Raw genomic sequence first — 19,922 nt, 5'->3', positions numbered from 1 at the left:
CGGTTGAAATGTCAGCACACAAACTATTTGTCAGGAGCTTCATGAAATGGGTTTCCATGGCCGAGCAGCCACACACAACCCTAAGATCACCATGCGCAATGCCAAACGTCGGCTGGAGTGGTGTAAAGCTCACCTCCATTAGACTCTGGAGCAGTGGAAACGCGTTCTCTGGAGTGATGAATCACGCTTCACCATCTGGCAGTCCGACAGACAAATCTTGTGTCTGGCGGATGCCAGGCAAACGCTATCTGCCCGAATGCATAGTGCCAACTGTAAAGTTTGATAGAGGAGGAATAATGGTCTGGGGCTGTTTTTCATTGTTCGGGATAGGCCCTTTAGTTCCAATGAAGGGACATCTTAACAATACAGCATACAATGACATTCTAGACAATTCTGTGCTTCCAACTATGAGGCAAGAGTTTGTGGTAGGCGCTTTCCTGTTTCAGCATGACAATGCCCCTGTGCACAAGCCGAGGTCCATACAGAAATAGATTTGTCAAGATCAATGTGGAAGAGCTTGACTGGCCTGTACAGAGCCGTGACCTCAATCACATCGAACATCTTTGGGATGAATTTTGGTAATGTAGTGTATTCTCTGTGTCAACCCCTTGTCAGTTGAATTATGATGTATGTACGTTTTGTTCCTGTACCTTAGATGTCAGTTCATTTTTAAGTTGAGAATTTATAGGACAGTCTGTTTTTTTCATTTCAGTTCAGTTATCCATTTTGTCTATTTTAAAGCACGTTTTGGTTTATTTCCTCTTGTAATTATTTGTATTTTTGAAAATTGAGAATAAAACCCCTACTTGTTTGCACCCTATCTCAGTGTTTCTCATTGCCTCCATGGTCATCCCTAATACAGTGTTATTCAATTCAAAATGTATTGGCTAGATATTTCACCTGTGTACATGGCATGCGTGAATGTCTGACTGAAAGTTTTTTGAGCCTGCTTTGAGCCATAACTCATCCTTTATTAGGTTGACTGCGTGGTATTGAGAATCCTCACGGCCAAGTGAAGAATCTTGTAGTGTGTGACCCCGTCCCGGCCACACAATTCAGTGTGCGCACCCCTACGTTGGCAAGACAAAAAAACCACAGGAGTTGTTTAATGTGAGAGGCTCAACAATGTTAGGATTTTGAAAGTCGTATAGCCTGGCTTTACAAAATTAAAATCTTGATTTCAACCTGGCCTTATTGTACAATTTACTTCAGTTTGTCGACACATTCTGCAATTGGCTTGCGAGGCTACGTCAGCCGATCTAGGCTATGTCAGCTGCAGCATTGTGTTTGATCTGCACATGTGCCAGCACCAGCATCCCTCTTACAATATGCAGGTGTGAAGTGAATTTGGAAAAGTATATATTTTAGAAATAGTTTCGCATACAAACTAAGTCCAAACTAAGAATCAAATAGGATTCCCAAAACGAACAAGGTCGCATTGGTAGAATGTTCATTTTGATTGACATTTTTATTCCTTTATCAAAAATCCATCAGGTAGCCTAATTTCAGAAATGACATGTAAACAGGATTATTAGGAAATCATCTGGTTTAAATCAAACCATTATGTTAATCTGACTGCATAATCAGTGCCGGCCGTGTTCCTATTGGTCATTCACTGGGATCGGCTCATAATACCTGCCACACTACATGATAAAGGCTACATTTTTGACACTGACAGAAATTTGTTGGAGCCTATGACCACACCTAGTGGTACTTAAGTGGCAGACCTAGACCTTGTCACACTGAACAAGCCAAAGACCAGGGCCGGACTGGGACAAGAATTCGTCCCTTCCATTTTATCCACACAAGCCTACATCACTGCACGTGGCGCCTTCTTCACCATACTGTCTGTGTGGTGGACCATCTCAGTTTGTCAGTGATGTGTATGCAAAGGAACTTCTCCACTGCTGTCCCGTCAATGTGGATAGGGGGGTGCTCCCTCTGCTGTTTCCTGAATTCCACAATCAGCTCCTTTGTTTTGTTGACTTTGGATGAGAGGTTATTTTCCTGGCACCACACTCCCAGGGCCCTCACCTCCTGTAGGCTGTCTTCATCATTGTTGGTAATCAGGCCTACTGCTGTTGTGTCATCTGCAAACTTGATGATTTTGTTGGAGGCGTGTGTGGCCACGCAGTCATGGGTGAACAGGGAGTACAAGCGGGGGCTGAGCACGCATCTTCGTGGGGCCCCTGTGTTGAGTATCAAGGTAAGGTAGAGGTGATATGATCCTTGACTAGTCTCTCAAATCACTTCATGATGACAGAAGTGAGTGCTACGGTTCAGTTACCTTTGCTTTCTTGGGTACAGGAACAATAGTGGACATCTTGATGAATGGGGGGACAGTAGACTGGGATAGGGAGAGATTGAATATGTCTGTAAACACTCCAGCCAGCTGGTCTGCGCATGCTCTGAGGATGCGGCTCGGGATGCCGTCTGGGCCGGCAGCCTTGCGAGGGTTAACACACTTAATTGTCTTACTCACGTTGGCCACAGAGAAGGAGAGCCCACAGTCCTTGGTAGCGGTCCCTCGTCTTTGGCACTGTGTTATCCTCAAAAAGGGTGAAGAAGGTGTTTAACTTGCCCGGAAGCAAGACGTCGGTTTCCGTGACGTGGTTGGTTTTCCTTTTGTAGACCGTAATTGTCTGTAGACCCTGCCACTGACTGGCGAGACATGGTCCGTCTCATATTTTTTAACCACCTCATGTTTAAAACAAATACAATTTGAGTTGATTTATTTTATTATTATAGTGTCACGCATCATTAGATGGCCATCTCACATGGCCTATAAGATACTATATTTGTTGTAGCAAAATAAAAGGCACACATACATATACTGAACAAAATATAAACTCAACATGCAACAATTTTACTGAGTTACAGTTCATATAACGAAATCAGTCTATTGAAATAAATTCATTAGGCCCAACTATGTGTCACGGATTCCCAGCTACGTCACTGGCCTCTAGGCGTGTGTAATGAAACAGTTCAGTGACATCAGGTTTCCATTCCCCCTGTTAAGTAATTGTATGTATGTGTCCTCTGTTCACCATTGTCTTGTCGGTTATTGTTCCCATGTCCGTTGGTCTTGTGAGTACCTGTGCTTTGTTATTTTGGCTTTCGTGCTGAGTGTATTAATTAGAGATTTAACCTCCGTTTTTGTTTGGGTTACATCCCTGTGTTTATGTGTTTGTTTTGGGCTTCGGCCCCGAGCCTTTCATGGCATGTTGTAATTTTGGGTGGAGTATTAAACCCCCCCTCCCCCCCTTTACGTATTCCTGTGCCTGTCAACAATCATTCATACAACGTGACACTATGGGCTTCACATGATTCGGTCTATTGTAGCAAAAGTTGAAATTGTGTTTTTTACATTGGATAAAAGTAGAGACTCCGAGCTAGAAAATGGTACACTGCTCAAAAAAATAAAGGGAACACTTAAACAACACAATGTAACTCCAAGTCAATCACACTTCTGTGAAATCAAACTGTCCACTTAGGAAGCAACACTGATTGACAATAAATTGCACATGCTTTTGTGCAAATGGAATAGACAACAGGTGGAAATTATAGGCAATTAGCAAGACACCCCCAATAAAGGAGTGGTTCTTCAGGTGGGGAACACAGACCACTTCTCAGTTCCTATGCTTCCTGGCTGATGTTTTGGTCACTTTTGAATGCTGGCTGTGCTTTCACTCTAGTGGTAGCATGAGACGGAGTCCACAACCCACACAAGTGGCTCAGGTAGTGCAGCTCACCCAGGATGGCACATCAATGCGAGCTGTGGCAAGAAGGTTTGCTGTGTCTGTCAGCGTCCAGAGCATGGAGGCGCTACCAGGAGACAGGCCAGTACATCAGGAGATGTGGAGGCGGCCGTAGGAGGGCAACAACCCAGCAGCAGGACCACTACCTGCGCCTTTGTGCAAGCAGGAGCACTACCAGAGCCCTGCAAAATGACCTCCAGCAGGCCACAAATGTGCATGTGTCTGCTCAAACGGTCAGAAACAGACTCCATGAGGGTGGTATAAGGGCCTGACGTCCACAGGTGGGGGTTGTGCTTACAGCCCAACACCATGCAGGACGTTTGGCATTTGCCAGAGAACACCAAGATTGGCAAATTCGCCACTGGCGCCCTGTGCTCTTCACAGATGAAAGCATGTGACAGACGTGACAGAGTCTGGAGACGCCGTGGAGAATGTTCTGCTGCCTGCAACATCCTCCAGCATGACCGGTTTGGCGGTGGGTCAGTCATGGTGTGGGGTGGCATTTCTTTGGGGGGCCGCACAGCCCTCCATGTGTTCGCCAGAGGTAGCCTGACTGCCATTAGGTACCGAGATGAGATCCTCAGACCCCTTGTGAGATGCTGGTGCGGTTGGCCCTGGGTTCCTCCTAATGCAAGACAATACTAGACCTCATGTGGCTGGAGTGTGTCAGCAGTTCCTGCAAGAGGAAGACATTGATGCTATGGACTGGCCCGCCCGTTCCCCAGACCTGAATCCAATTGAGCACATCTGGGACATCATGTCTCGCTCCATCCACCAACGCCACGTTGCACCACAGACTGTCCAGGAGTTGGCGGATGCTTTAGTCCAGGTCTGGGAGGAGATCCCTCAGGAGACCATCCGCCACCTCATCAGGAGCATGCCCAGGCATTGTTGGGAGGTCATACAGGCACGTGGAGGCCACACACAGTACTGAGACTAATTTTGACTTGTTTTAAGGACATTACATCAAAGTTGGATCAGCCTGTAGTGTGGTTTTCCACTTTAATTTTGAGTGTGACTCCAAATCCAGACCTCAATGGGTTGATACATTTGATTTCCATTGATACTTTTTGTGTGATTTTGTTGTCAGCACATTCAACTATGTAAAGAAAAAAGTAGATAATAAGAATATTTCATTCAGATCTAGCAGGTGTTATTTTAGTGTTCCCTTTATTTTTTTGAGCAGTGTATATCATACACTACAGTTGAGGAACAATGGGAAAGTAAGTTGATAAACGTTTAACCTCACTTTTGAGCAAATGGACCTTGAATGTTTTGATACCTACTGGAGAGCTCTTCTTTGTCTACACCCATTCAGCATCGTTTACACCATTTTAAGTTTTAGCTCCACCGATCTCTTTCAGGATTCACACGATGCTATGTACTAAACAACCAAAGATTTCAAGACTGAAGGTTGGCTTATACTACAGGTGTGTTTTGTAAATTTCATCTGGAGTGCCAGAGTGTTGTCTGGATGTTTGTAAACTCAGAGCGTTGTCAGATTGTCCATTTGTAAATTCAGAGTGTTTCGCTCTTGGAGTGTTGTTAGGTCAGAACACTCGGAACAACCTTAACTTTCCGGCCAGAGCGTCCAGTGTGCGCTCTGGCTGAAAAGTAAGGTTGATCCGAGTGTTCTGATCTAACAGCAGCAGTCAAATGCCCAAGCTAACTGGTTAACGTTTGCTAGCTACCATTTTACTCGCCCTAGCAGAGCTGGTTAAGCTGTTTTTATGTTATCCAGAGCATTGGTGACTGCAACTGTGCTGCTGGAAACAATTTAATTAAAACATTTTTGCCAATGTTTACTGACACCGGCCATATTCAAAAGGTGTTGAGAGTTTGTAAATTCATCAGTTATTCTGTGCTCTGGCACACTCAGATGAGAGTGCTCTGAAATTGGAATAGATAGCCAGAGTGAATTTACCAGCTATGTCTATCGACAGTTGTCGCAGTGACATCATAAACCTTGTGTTGAAATAGTGACTTGCATAGCATAGTCTTTTGTTTAGACATGTAGCTAGCTAGCTAAACAATGAACCACTATCCCAACTCATAACATTTACTACCCTGCATGTATCTGCAGGTAGCTAACCAACCATGTTCAATTTTAGCTAGCTAACATTAGGCTCTAACTAGCAATGCAAAGGCTTCTAAGATACAAATAATATTGCCACACAGATCATACACGTGGCGTTAGCTAGCTAGCCAGCCAGCTAACGTTAGCTAGCTAGCTAACAACAGTACACTTCAACTTGAAATTAAAATTACTTTCTAACAAAATTAGAAACGTATAATATCTGAAAATTTAGCTAGCTAGTCTCTTACATGGATGGGCGCTTCTCCCTTACTGTCACGGTTGCCATGGTTGCCCTTAGTTTGAAGATGTAATCCAGAGGCAGGTGTTTTACAATGGCCTTCTGTGTGTTTTCTTTTTGATTCAGTCTGCATATTTGCAATCAAACGCCAGAATTTTCTCCATCTCCTTAGCTATCATACTCGAATTCCACTGATTTCAAAACTTGGTCCTCCAGAAAGTGGAGAGCAATACTTAAGCACTTCTACTAGGTGATATCTTTCAAAAAGCCGTGTTAAAAAGGATTACCTACACATACTGACCAGCTCATAATATAGACAGAAGCGTGCTACATGGCAGACCAATCCGACCTCATCTCTCAGCATGTCCAGCCCACTCATTATCTTAGCCAATCATGGCTAGAGGGAAGGTTGCTGCCTTTCTGTGGCAAAACCAACTAGGCTGGTAATTTAAAATGGTATTCGTATTTACAGATGGCATACAAGTTTTTTATTAAGGCACATAAAAGTTCACATGTTCCAGAAGGCATTTTTGCCCAAAATCGCATTTTGATTAAAAAAAAAACTTTGTTCAAATGTCTCTCCTGTGAAGAAGTGACACGCGACATACGTCTAGCTTCCTGAAACGAGTTACATGGGCATCTGTTGGTCACAGATACCTTAACAAGAACATCCCGAACATTCTCAATGCATGACATGTCTGGTGAGTATGCAGGTCATGGAAGAACTGGGACATTTTCAGCTTCCAGGCATTGTGTACACAATGCCTGGAAGCTGAAAATGTCCCAGTTCTTCCATGACCTGCATACTCATCCTTGCGACACGGGCCCGTGCATTACCATGCTGAAACATGAGGTGATGGCGGCGGATGAAGGGCATGACAATGGGCCTCAGGATCTCGTCAATGGACTCTGTGCATTCAAATTGCAATGCAATTGTGTTCGTTGTCTGTAGTTTATGCCTGCCCATACCATAAGCACCATGGAACACTCTGTTCACAACATTGACATGTATGGCGTCGCCCACACAACGCCATACACGTGGTCTGCGGTTGTGAGGCTGGTTGGAGGTACTGCCAAATTCTCTAAAATGACGCTGAGAAATTAACATTAACATTAAATTCTCTGGCAACAGCTTTGGTAGAGCTGTTTCCTGCAGTCAGCCTTTTTCACCCTCCCTCAAAACTTGAGCCATCTGTGGCATTTTGTTTTATGAAGAAACTGCACATTTTAGTGGCCTTTTATTGTCCCCAGCCAAGGTGCACCTGTGTAATGATCATGCTGTTTAATCAGCTTCTTGATAAGCCACACCTGTCAGGTGGATTTATTATCTTGGCAAAGGAGAAATGCTCACTAACAGGGATGTAAATGTGCATAACATTTGAAAGAAATATATATTTTTGTGCATATGGATCATTTCTAGGATCCTCTATTTCAGCTCATGAAACATGGGACCAGCACTTAACATGTTGTGTTTATATTTTTGTACAGTTTATATATAAACATATGTTCATACTGCAAGTGAAAAATAATTGAAAAAGCAATTCAAGATGACAGCTTATCTTGTCACATTTACAATTATTTCAAAACACCACAGGAGTTACAACACACCATTATAACTATAGCTCTAGCCATTTTGTTTGCCTTCACTCTGTGCTTATTCTTGTATGCTTCCTGTAGGCTTAAAGTGGAACTGACAGCGTTTTAGCAACCAGAAATATCATTGAAATCTGTTCATATACACCCCCAGGAAGAATATGACACCTTTTTTCTTGTTTTTCTGACAAGCGAGCACTTAGATATGGTCATTTTCACATGACCATAAATTCATAGAATGTTTTGGAAAGATTTATGCTAATGCATTTGTGGAAATTCTATAACAATACTGTAGAGTGGGAAAACGGTCGTGTGTTTGGACAATTAATAGACACTGACGTAAATAAAACCTAATAAAAACATCTCTTGTCCAGGACCGGTGTCTACGAAGACCGGTGGGCCATAGCCAATCAGAGCTACAGTAGGCCCATATGCAAATAAGACATTTACTACCACAGGGGCCTGCCATCATTCACTTTGAACTGGGCTGTGTTTACAGGCAGTAGCACCACCATGACTTTAGATAATTGGAACGCGTTCGCCAAAAGCCTCAAAATACACCTGAATGGATTTCTGCAAATATGTAAATACCACTGGAGTCCTCTTTCATTTAGGAAATTCAGACCTATTGATCAAACAACCATGAAAAGGTAGGCTCTCTCCGTTTCATATGCACATCCACAAGATCAACAACTAATGCATTTAAGCTGGCAACACTTTTTATCACAAACATTTTACACAAACATGGTCCTTACAAAGTTATGTCCAGAATGTGACCAGTTTATTTTTGAATGCAATGTTCAGACATTCACAGAAGTAGCTACAGCATAACACAATCATCCAAACTGGGAAATGTAGGCTACATTTATCCTAGCACTAACTGAAGAAAGATTGAAGTAACACAAGCGGTCATATGTTTGTTTATAACTCTCGGCTGACAGAAACTACAATATGAATTAGCTGTTTGTTGACCTGTTAACTGTCCTGTTGTGTAATAATCACATTTTGGAACAGTGAGTGCATTCTGACATCTCGTGCACTAAACAACTCTTGCTGGGGCGACTGAGATATTTGGAACTTGAAAGGTTAATGCGTTTGATGCGTCAGTTGTGTCGTGACAAGCTAGGGTTGGTATACAGAAGACAGCCCTATTTAGTAAAATACCAAATCCATATTATGGCAAGAACGGCTCAAATAAGCAAAGAGATCCGACAGTCCGTCATTAGTTTAACTACACCTAAGCCAGGCAGAGTTCAGCTGACAGACACATCTCAACATCAACTGTTCAGAGGAGACTGTATGAATCAGGCCTTCATGGTTGAATTGCTGCAGAGTAACCACTACTAAAGGACACCAATAATAAGAAGAGACTTGCTTGGGCCAAGAAATACGAGCAATGAACATTAGACCGGTGGACATCTGTCCTTTTTGATCTGATGAGTCCAAATATGAGATTTTTTGTTCCAACCACTGTGTCTTTGTGAGAGGCTGAGTAGGTGAACGGATGATCTCCGCATGTGTGGCTCCCACCGTGAATCATGGAGGAGGAGGTGTTATGGTGTGGGTGCTTTGCTGGTGACACTATGGGTAATTTATTTAGAAGTCAATGTACACTTAACCAGCATGGCTACCTCAGCATTCTGCAGCGATACGCCATTCCATCAGGTTTGCGCTTAGTAGGACAATCATTTGTTTTTCAATAGGACAATGACTCAAAACACGCCTCTAGGCTGTGCAAGGGCTATTTGACCAAGAAGGAGAGTTATGGAGTGCTGCATCAGATGACCTGGCCACCACAATCACCTGACCACAACCCGGTTGTGATGAGTTGGACTGCAGAACAAAAGAAAAGCAGCCAACAAGTGCTCAGCATATGTGGGAACTTCTTCAAGACTGTTGGAAAAGCATTCCAGGTGAAGCTGGTTGAGAGAATGAAAAGAGTGTGCAAAGGGTGGCTGCTTTGAAGAATCTCAAGTCTAAAATATATTTTTATTTGTTTAACACTTTTTTTGGTTACTACATGAGTACATATATGGTATTTCATATGTTTTATGTATTCACTATTATTCTATAATGTAGAAAATAGTTGTTTTTTTTATAATTAAACTTCAATGAGTAGGCATGTCCAAACCTTTGACTGGTACTTTATATAAACAAGATGTTTTTGTGGGTGTTAATTTTTACCAGCCCACCCAACATAAATGGTCCAATCTGCCCCTGGCCAAGACGTCCAAAGATTGTTTCCAACTTTAGAATTTGCCAACAACGTGGACATTTTAAAATCACTTCTAAAATCACACAGTCCATGCGGGCCTTAAGCGGATTAAAAAAGGGGGAGAGGCTGTTTTTTTAGGTTGTGAGGAATCTATATGAGCTACCTGAACACTGCGAGTTTGGCATTACAAAGGACTAACAAATAAGGGACAGGATTGTGAATGGCATTATGGACAGTGATATTTCACAAAAGCTACAACTGGAGCCTGACACTGGAGAAGGCGATTGAAATTGCATGCCAGTCAGAGCAAATAAAGAAGCAACACACAGACATGTGCGCCGGAGCCCATAGTGAAGTTGACGAGGTGAGACTCAAACCACAGCGTTACAAACATTCTAAAAATAATACAGGCGGCAAACAGTTCAAGCAAAGAGTAAAAATAGAGAAATTGCTCACGTTGTAAACGCAGCCATGACGACAGTAAAAATTGTCCGGCGCGCAATAAAAGATGCTGGTAGTGTAACATAATGGGGCACTGTGAGATTGCATGCGAAACAAAAATGGTCAATGAAATAACTGAAGAAAATGAAGAAGAAAAGCAAATGACATTATTTTAGGGTCAATTACAAGGCCGTCCGATTCTGAGGAAGAGTCACGTTGAGCTCCCACTGAATGGCACACGTAAAGTTGACACAGATATTACAGTGATGTCTTCGAGCAAGTAATAGAGCTTGCCGCAGTGCCCTCAGCTGGTCAACACTGAACAAGGCTTCTGCAGCCCAGGTGGCAGATTGACTGCGTGAGAAAATTCCAAACCACAACCGAGCAAAACATAATAAAAGTTCAAATTCTGGATCTTTGTGACCATATACAAGCAGAACTGTTGCATGCCAGATGGGTTTGATCCTCAGAGGAGACGAGATCAATGCAGATGTGTTACTGAACTGTGAACCAGTTAAGATTGAGTTAGGCCGGATGCAGTCCCCTATTCTCTGACTTCGCCACTCAGAATTCCTTTTCCACTCGTTCCAAAAGCAGTGGAAGAATTGGACAGAGTAGAAAGAAATGACATCATTGAGGAAGTCACCGAGCATTTGTCAACGTATTGTCACAAGGGATCTACGTGGAAAATACATTGGATTTGAAAAAGTAATCCATGTAGACTGTTGTTTTGACGGTGAACTTTCAACCACAGGAATATGTCATCACTGTAACCAATTTTAAAAATGTCTTTATTTAATTTTTATTTAACCAGGTAGGCCAGTTGAGAACAAGTTCTCATTTACAACTGCGACCTGGCCAGCATAAGCAAACAATGCGACAAAAACAACAGAGTTACACATGGGATAAACAAACATACGGTCAATAACACAATAGAAACATCTATGTACAGTGTGTGCAAATGTAGTAAGATAAGGGAGGTAAAGGCAATAAATAGGCCATAGTGGTGAAATAATTACAATTTAGCATTAACACTGGAGTGATAGATGTGCAGATGATGATGTGCAAGTGGAGATACTGGGGTGCAAAAAATAAATATCAATATGGGGATGCGGTATTAGGGTGTGCTATTTACAGATGGGCTGTGTACAAGTACAGTGATCGGTAGGCTGCTCTGACAGCTGATGCTTAAAGTTAGTGAGGGAGATATTTGCAATTCGTTCCAGTCATTGGCAGCAGAGAACTGGAAGAAAAGGCGACCAAAGCAGGTGTTGGCTTTGGGGATGACCAGTGAAATATACCTGCTGGAGCGAGTGCTACCTGTGGGTGTTGCTATGGTGACCAGTGAGCTGAGATAAGGTGGGGCTTTACCTAACAAAGACTTATAGATGACCTGGAGCCAGTGGGTTTGGCAACAAATAAGTAGCGAGGGCCAGCCAACGAGAGCATACAGGTCGCAGTGGTGGGTAGTATATGGGGCTTTGGTGACAAAATGGATGGCACTGTGATAGACTACATCTAATTTGCTGAGTAGAGTGTTGGAGACAATTTTGTAAATGACATTGCCGAAGTCAAGGATCGGTAGGATAGCCAGTTTTACGAGGGTATGTTTGGCAGCATGAGTGAAGGAGGTTTTGTTGCGAAATAGGAAGCCGATTCTAGATATATAATTTTGGATTTGGGGGGGGGGGCAAGTTGCTGCGGGGTGCAGGGCTGTTGGCCGGGGTAGCCAGGTGGAAAGCATGGCCTGCTGTAGAAAATGCTTATTGAAATTCTCAATTATCGTAAATTTATCGGTGGTGACAGTGTTTCCTAGCCTCAGTGCAGTGGGAAGCTGGGATGAGATGCTCTTATTCTCCATGGACTTTACGGTGTTCCAAAACCTTTTGGAATTAGTGCTACAGGATGCACATTTCTGCTTGAAAAAGCTAGCCTTAGCTTTCCTAACTGTATATTGGTTCCTGACTTCCCTGAAAAGTTGCAAATCGCGGGGGCTATTTGATGCTAATGCAGTACGCCATAGGATGTTTTTGTGCTGGTCAAGGGCAGTCAAGTCTGGAGTGAACCAAGGACTATATCTGTTCTGCTAATATCTGCAATGCTAAGCATATCCCAGGTTAGGTCACCGAACAGTACGAACTCTGAAGATAGATGGTGAGCCATCAATTCACATATGGTGTCCAGGGCACAGCTAGGGGCTGAGGGGGGTCTACAACAAGCGGCAACCGTGAGAGACTTATTTCTGGAAAAGTGGATTTTTAAGAGTAGAAGCTCAAGCTGTTTGGGCACAGACCTGGATAGCCTTCAGAGTTCTGTCAAACTATCTCTGCAGTAGATTGCAACTCCGCCCCCCTTGGCAGTTCTATCTTGATGGAAGATGTTGTAGTTTGGGATGGAAATTTCCGAATTTTTGGTGGCCTTCCTAAGCCAGGATTCAGACATGGCTAGGACATCAGGGTTGGCAGATTGTGCTAAAGCAGTGAATAAAACACATTTAGGGAGGAGGCTTCTGATGTTAATATGCATGAAGCCAAGGCTTTTACGGTTATAGTAGTCAATAAATGAGAGCGCCTGGGGAATAGGTGCTCCAGGACCTGGGTTAACCTCTACATCACCGTAGAAAGAGTAGAATAAGGGTACGGCTAAAGGCTATACGAACTGGTCGTCTAGTCTGTTGGGAACAGAGAATAAAAGGAGCAGAATTCTGGGCGTGGTAGAATAGTTTCAAGGAATAATGTACAGACAAGGGTATGGTAGGATGTGAGTACACTGGGGGTAAACCTAGTCATTGAGTGACGATGAGAGAGCTTGCCTCTCTGGAGACACCAGCTAAGCCAGGTGAGGTCTCCCCATGTGTGGGGTGTGTGACAAAAGAGCTATCTAAGGCATGTGTACCTGGACTAGGGGCTCTACAGTGAAATAAAACAATAATAACTAACCGAAACAGCAGTAGACAAGGCATGTTGATATTAGAGAGAGGCATGTGGAGCCGAGTGAACATCGGGTCCAATGAGCAGCAATAGGTGAGTCAGGCTGTCGTTCGGTCGTCGCTATTATGCTAGGTGAGCGGGAGGCACAGCGTTCAGAGAGCTAGCGAGCCGGTGCTAGAAGATTGGTCTTCAGCGACAGCGTAATGGAAAAGCCTGTTGAAACCACATCGGACGATTACGTCAGCAGACCAGTCATGATGGATTGGCAGGGCTCTGTGTCGGCAATAAAGGGTCCAGGCCAATTGGCAAAAGAGGTATTGTAGCCCACGAATTAGCGGGTATACCTCTTCGGCTAGCCGGCAGATGGGCCTAGCTCAAGGCTAGCCCACTTTTTCAGTGGGTGAATAATCTCGTTGATCAACGTCTCGTCCAAATATAAACAAAATGTCCACTTTGAAATTACGTGGTGTGCCCAGTTGGACATGGCTAACCTAGCAATGAGTGCTAGAAGACAGAAGCTCTGTGGACTGCATGTTAAGTTCAGGGCCGTAACCAGAGGTCCAGAAAACTCCTCAGAAATTATTTGAAAGTTGAAGCTCAATATCTAAATATTATTTCAGAGCTAGTTAGCTGTACCTCCACCAAAACTCCAGCACTTTTCCTTCCTAGCTTGTTGTCCATCTTCTTTTTACATAGGGAAGCAATTTGTTTTCAGCTCTTATTTCCATGACTGATCCAAACTCTCTCTTTTCCCTCTGTAGCAGACATATGGTGAGCAATAGGTTTGGAACATCGAATCGCAATAAATATAGAATCGGGAGAATCGCAATACATATCATATCGGCAGTAAAGTATCGTGATAATATCGTAACTTGATGTCCCTGGTAATTCTCTGCCCTACTGGCCATGTAAAATGTTATTATTTTTATCTGCAATTTTGTCATTGACTTTCCTTTGGATCAAAGTCAGGGCATTTGGGTTAGTTAAATGCTATTGTGTCCCGCCACTCTCTATGAGCAGAGTGATACCTTAACATAATAACACAAGTGTTCCAACATGGCATATTACTGCATGTTAGTTACTGGTATGTCTGTGAAAGGAGTTTGGAATATGATGTTAAAATAGAGAGAAATATAATCTACATTCTCTGACCATGGCTTTGTGCTTAGGAACATAAAAATGCAGTCATGATATTCCCATTTAAATGTGATCAGCCATTATTGTTATTCCATTCCAATAATGATGCCAGTAGTTATTAAGCACATTGGCACTTTCTGTAATGTCCCTGGCTGCTAAAGAACCAGATGACCACTCAGTAGTGGCAGAGCGTCAGGCCCTCCTGTGTCTGTGTTCCTGTCCAATCTACTCAGCTCTTATTGCTTTGTGGATCATTCAGAAATATGGTGCATATGCAGGTCACCACGTCGCAGACTGAACGAGCTCATTCAAAACTTGGACCATCCATTGAAACTACGTGACCAGCACTGCGAACACACACACCCACAATACGTGCATGAACTGCTCACAGAAATGCTACGCTTTATTGAACAAGTAAGTGAGAACTGAGGAAAGCCTTTTAGCCACACTGGGCTTGTGAGACACACACGCGAGGTAACATACACACACAACATGATTAAACTGTGATGGCATCTTTTACTTTGTTGCGTCACATAGGCCTCTCACACACACACACACACACACACACACACACACACACACACACACACACAGAGGCCTATCTCAGTCCTGTGGCTTTAGCACACTTCCTCTCTCCCCGGTCCTACATTCACTACAGTAGTTGCTAACCAGTTACACAGTTATTTCAAGGCATTATTTTAGTATTTGCATCATCACCGTTGTAGTAAACCTGACCAGCTCCAGAGTAGCGCAGCAGTCTAAGGCATTGCATCTCAGTGCTAGAGGCGCATCGTGAGGCCCCACAACCGGCTGTGATTGGGAGTCCCATAGGGCCGTGCACAATTGGCCCAGCTTTGGCCGGTGTAGGCCGTCATTGTAAATAAGAATTTGTTCTTAACTGACTTTTTTTTTTCTTTACAAAAATGTATGAGAATAGGATGTCGTTTCTCTTTGCTTATTTGAGCTGTTCTTGCCATTGTATGGACTTGGTCTTTTACCAAATAGTGCTCTCTTCTGTACACCACCCATACCTTGTCATAACACAACTGATTGGCTCAAAGGCACATCTCTTAATTGAATTGCATTCCAGCCGACTACCTCATTAAGCTGGATGAGAGAAAGGATGGCTAATTTCAAGATCCACATTTTTTTTTTGGTTACTACATGATTCCGTATGTGTTATTTCATAGTTTTGATGTCTTCACTATTATTCTATAATGTAGTTCAAAATAAAGAAAATCCCTGGAATGAGTAGGAATGAGTGTCCAAACCTTTGACTGGTACTGTACCTGAGGCCATCAACGAGATGCTGACAAAAATGGGGATAGATCTGAAGTCAGTGGTCTCCATCACCACAGATGGAGCTCCAGCCATGATTTGAAGAGGGAGGGGACTGGTTGCACGTTTGAAAGAGGACAACCCTGACCTGACATCATATCACTACATAATCCGTCAATCTGTCCTGTGTGCCAGTCTGGGACAATAGTATTCTGAGGTCATGACAACAATAATCAAACTGAGCAACAACACCGCCTACTACGAGGCATTCTGACAAAGGCCAATACCAGTTTTGGTGACTTACTACTGCACACCAATGTCAGAGGACTCAGCAAAGGCAGGGTTTTGGAATGCTTTTGGGCCGTTTAGGAGGATCAGAGTTTTTGGAAGATGGGGAGAAGATGGAAACAGTTGCATTTTTGACAGACATTACATCACACCTTAATCAACTGAATGTTAAGCGGCAAGGACGGGACAACACAGTGTGTGATTATCATAACAGCAGTCCGGACTTTACAAAAGAAATTGGATGTTGCACATGTTTACATTTGAAATAAGTTCTAATTTATTCAAATTCTTAGTCTCATTTAATGTATTTAATGTACATTTTAGATGGCAACATGTTTCCTAAGTCGTAGATGACTATGTTTATTACTCTATCCTGTACCACTGCACCAATAAAGGACGATATCCATCCGGAACTTTGCCACGTAGTAAATATGTGTCACTGGACCTTCTCAAATAGTAGTTGAGTACCCCTGCCTTACATTATGATGCTCTGTGTGTCCCCAGAGTCTGTAGATGGTACCCAGTATCACTGGAGGATCTTCCTGAGTTCAAGGACACTGGAGACTGGACAAGAGGATAACTAACACCAACCAGCCAACAATGTCTTCCATTGACCCCTACCAGTACATTATTGTAAGTACACACATGTCCACTTGCATTCAAAGTCTATGGCAGGGGGAACCCACTGCATTGGCTTGTGTGTAAGCTCAGACCCTGTTGAGGAAATAAACAGCAGTATAACTTCAGTTGAAAACCTCTTATCTGTTTTCTGTCTCACTCTATCAGCACATTATTGAGCAGCACTGCATGTTTCTCGTCATTGAAGCTCTAGGCATACTATATATCATGGTAGGATAAAGAAGACACCCTGCTGGTGCTGGAGTCTGGTCTAGTGGTAGTGCTGCTGACTCAAGACCACACATTGTCCCTTGTGGGGCATGGGTTCAAACCCTGCTTCCACCTTCATTTATGTATTACTCTACCTAGCTGTCTGCTCTTCTCATTTGTGACCTTTCTATTTCAATATAGAGAACACAAATAAAAACCATTTTTATATGAAGAAGGCGCCCAACTGGCTTGACTAGGAGATATGCCACTTTTCTGTAGCCCCACCATGGCAGTCTAGTTCCCAGTGAAAGTCTGTGCCTGCTGTTCACTCCTCACTCATCACTGTTACACTGTAGTGAAGACTAGCAGATCTACAGATTCACTACAAGAGGAATGGTGATAAGACAAAATGACGTCATCATGCCTTATGACTGCAAAACAATAGCAAGGTAACAAAAAAGACCAGCGGCTGCCCCTTAGTTGGGGTAAGGGAGCTCTGATAATCTTAAAGAAAAGGGATAGGACTCACACCTCACATTGACACCTCTTGTATCACATGGTTGTATCTAAGCCTAGGTTTAGACAAAAAGCACAGTTAATATCGTACACACGGTCCCTAAGTAGTTCTAGGCAGTTGGAGTTCAAGTGTGATAGATCTGTGCATGTCTGGTGAGTGTGTCCTTTGCTCACAGGCTATGTTTCTGTTGATGTTTGTGTGCAGGTGGAGCAGCAGTTCTCTCACAAGTTCAGAGTAACAGTGGTGCGAGCTAAGAATGTCACTAAGGGAGCACTGGGTGACCTGTGTGAGTCTGACAACACCTGTTATTCCACATGCTCCTAGTTCACATGTTAGCAATCACAAATTCTCCAACATAAAAACATTTCACAGGGAGTTGTCATTTATATATGTAAAATTAAAATTATTATTATTATTATTCCAAATACTCAAGACCTGGCAGAATATTCAAACACTTCATATTAACTTGCTCTTGTAGCTATGTAATAACAATATATTCTATGTTTAGCTTGTATGTAAATGTGTGTACTGTATGTAACGCATGCATTTGTGTGTTTGTGTCTGCAGTGGACACTCCTGACCCCTATGTGGAGCTGTTCATTCCCACCACCCCTGAGAGCAGGAAACGAACGAGGCACATAGACAACGATATCCACCCAGAATGGAATGAGACCTTTGACTTCATACTGGACCCAAACCAGGACAATGTTCTAGAGGTGAGCGATGGAACCGTGTCAGTTCAACTCAGATCAGCACAGTTTAATTTAAGTCAAATCAACTGAACTCTCAGTCAGGTCAAGATGTGGAAGCTGAAGCCTTAAGCTTGTTGGTTGGTGCTGTACTCAATCAGATAACATTAATGGACGCCAATTACGTGATGGACGAGAAGCTTGGGTCTGCATCGTACAACATCTCCAAGATGTTGAAAACTGGCCACACAGAGACGGTGCCTTTCCTCATCGGCAAAGTAAGACCTCTGTACTTTCACTGTCTGTCTGTAGAGTATTCTGAAGGAAAGCTTGTGCCTGAACGACATTAGCTCACACAAATATAATTGTCTGTTGAGTGATGTTGACTCATCTATGGCAGTGAGGTCTTCCTCTCTTCTCCTCCTACCTCTTACTGAATATCCCTCTCCTTTCTCTTCTCTCACCCTCTTATCTATCCCTCTTCATCCACTCTTCCTCTTCCTTTACTGTAGCTTACCCATCTGCATCTCTCTCCTCAAATGACCCCCTCAAATGACCCCCTCAAATGACCCCCTCAAATGACCCTCATCCTCCTACAGTGTTTCTCATCCCCTCTCCTTGTGAATGTTGTACTGTATCCCAGGGTGTTTTGCTGTTGGCAGATTGCTTTTTTGTTCTGTTTTATCGCCGGCTGTTGACAGATGAATCAATGTTCTCTCTTCTACAATAACCACGGAGTCTTTTGTGTTGTTTTTGACAGGCAACCAATGTGTACTTAGAGATGGCCCTGGAGGTCTGGTACGTGCACTTCCATTAACACTCCCCTCCTCATCTGTCTGTTTATTTATTTTGAACCCCATTTAGCTTTTGCAGAAGCAGCAGCTACTCTTACTGTGGTCAGCTTAAACAAAGCACCACTTTGTTCAGGGCAATGGGAGCCACCATATTTCTTTCTATTCCTTTTTTAACAACTGTAACTGTTTTCAGTAAACACATGGCTAAGATGTCCTGGACTGTTGAGAAAAAAATATATATATTTATATATATTTTATTTTCATATACACTGGAATGTGTTGTTTTACAGGGTCAGTGATAGTAGTGCATCGCCCCTGGAAAAACAAATTGGGGTTAAATGCCTTGATCAAGGGCCCATAGACAGATTTTTCCACCTTGTCTGCACGGGTATTCAAACCAGCGACCATTCGGTTACCGGCCCAGTGCTCTAACCAGACTGTTATTTTAGGTGAAGGGGAGGACATGCTTGGCATGATTGTAGTCTCAGTAATGCGGAGGTGGGAGGTCGGAGGTCTTGGGTGTGTTTGTCTCTGGAGGTCTATCTCAGACCAGACCAACTTGGAGCCGGATCTAATCACATCTGAAGCCTAAAGTTAACTTCAGTCATGGCTGGCTAACCTACAGAACATAAAATCAATCATCATGGCTGACTAAAGAGAATACAGAGATGTCTGTCTCCATATGGGAAAACGTGATGTTTTTAAAGCAGTTGTCGAAATGTAATGACATAAGTGTGAATGTGTTTTGTCTGCTTTCGTTTATGCTTATTATTGTAGGTCTTCTAAACTAATCTTACTTCATTTCACTCAACAACACACATCCTAAACTCCCTGACCCCACAAACAGACTTTTGCTAGTGGGACACATTCAACTGAGCACTCTAACAATCTAAATTGATAGTAAATTATTACATTGGTCCAATATGACAGATATTTATTGGTAACACTTTATTTGGATAGTCTGTAGATGCTCTACATACTATCAGTAACATTTCAACTATCTACAAACTCTAACCCTAGTTATGGTTAGGGGTATTCTTAACCTAACCGTAACCTTAGCAAGCAGTTGCTTATCAACAAATAGTTTATTCGTAGTATGAAAATCCGGACTATCCAAATAAAGTAGGAGCTATTTATTT

General features: G+C 42.9%; 1 protein-coding gene across 3 annotated transcripts in view; it reads left to right on the top strand.

Annotated features, from left to right (window-relative positions):
* LOC118358888 (cytosolic phospholipase A2-like) overlaps positions 1–19,922 on the top strand; it is a 47,850-nt gene that overhangs the window by 2,596 nt on the left and 25,332 nt on the right. For 2 of the 3 annotated variants that reach the window (XM_035736872.2, XM_035736871.2), the window contains exons 2-6: positions 16,460–16,588; positions 17,505–17,586; positions 17,868–18,016; positions 18,151–18,267; positions 18,750–18,787. In XM_035736872.2, coding sequence (XP_035592765.1) covers positions 16,556–16,588; positions 17,505–17,586; positions 17,868–18,016; positions 18,151–18,267; positions 18,750–18,787 — 419 coding nt within the window. In that variant the 5' untranslated portion in view covers positions 16,460–16,555. Of the gene's footprint in view, positions 1–10,063; positions 10,246–16,459; positions 16,589–17,504; positions 17,587–17,867; positions 18,017–18,150; positions 18,268–18,749; positions 18,788–19,922 lie in introns of those variants that run through there. The other variant, XM_035736873.2, reaches the window with a different exon arrangement.

This window comes from Oncorhynchus keta, chromosome 26 (assembly GCF_023373465.1).
Source record: "Oncorhynchus keta strain PuntledgeMale-10-30-2019 chromosome 26, Oket_V2, whole genome shotgun sequence".
Taxonomy (NCBI): Eukaryota; Metazoa; Chordata; class Actinopteri; order Salmoniformes; family Salmonidae; genus Oncorhynchus; species Oncorhynchus keta.
Note: the sequence above shows the minus strand (reverse complement) of the source record. Positions and strands in the feature narration are given on the sequence as shown.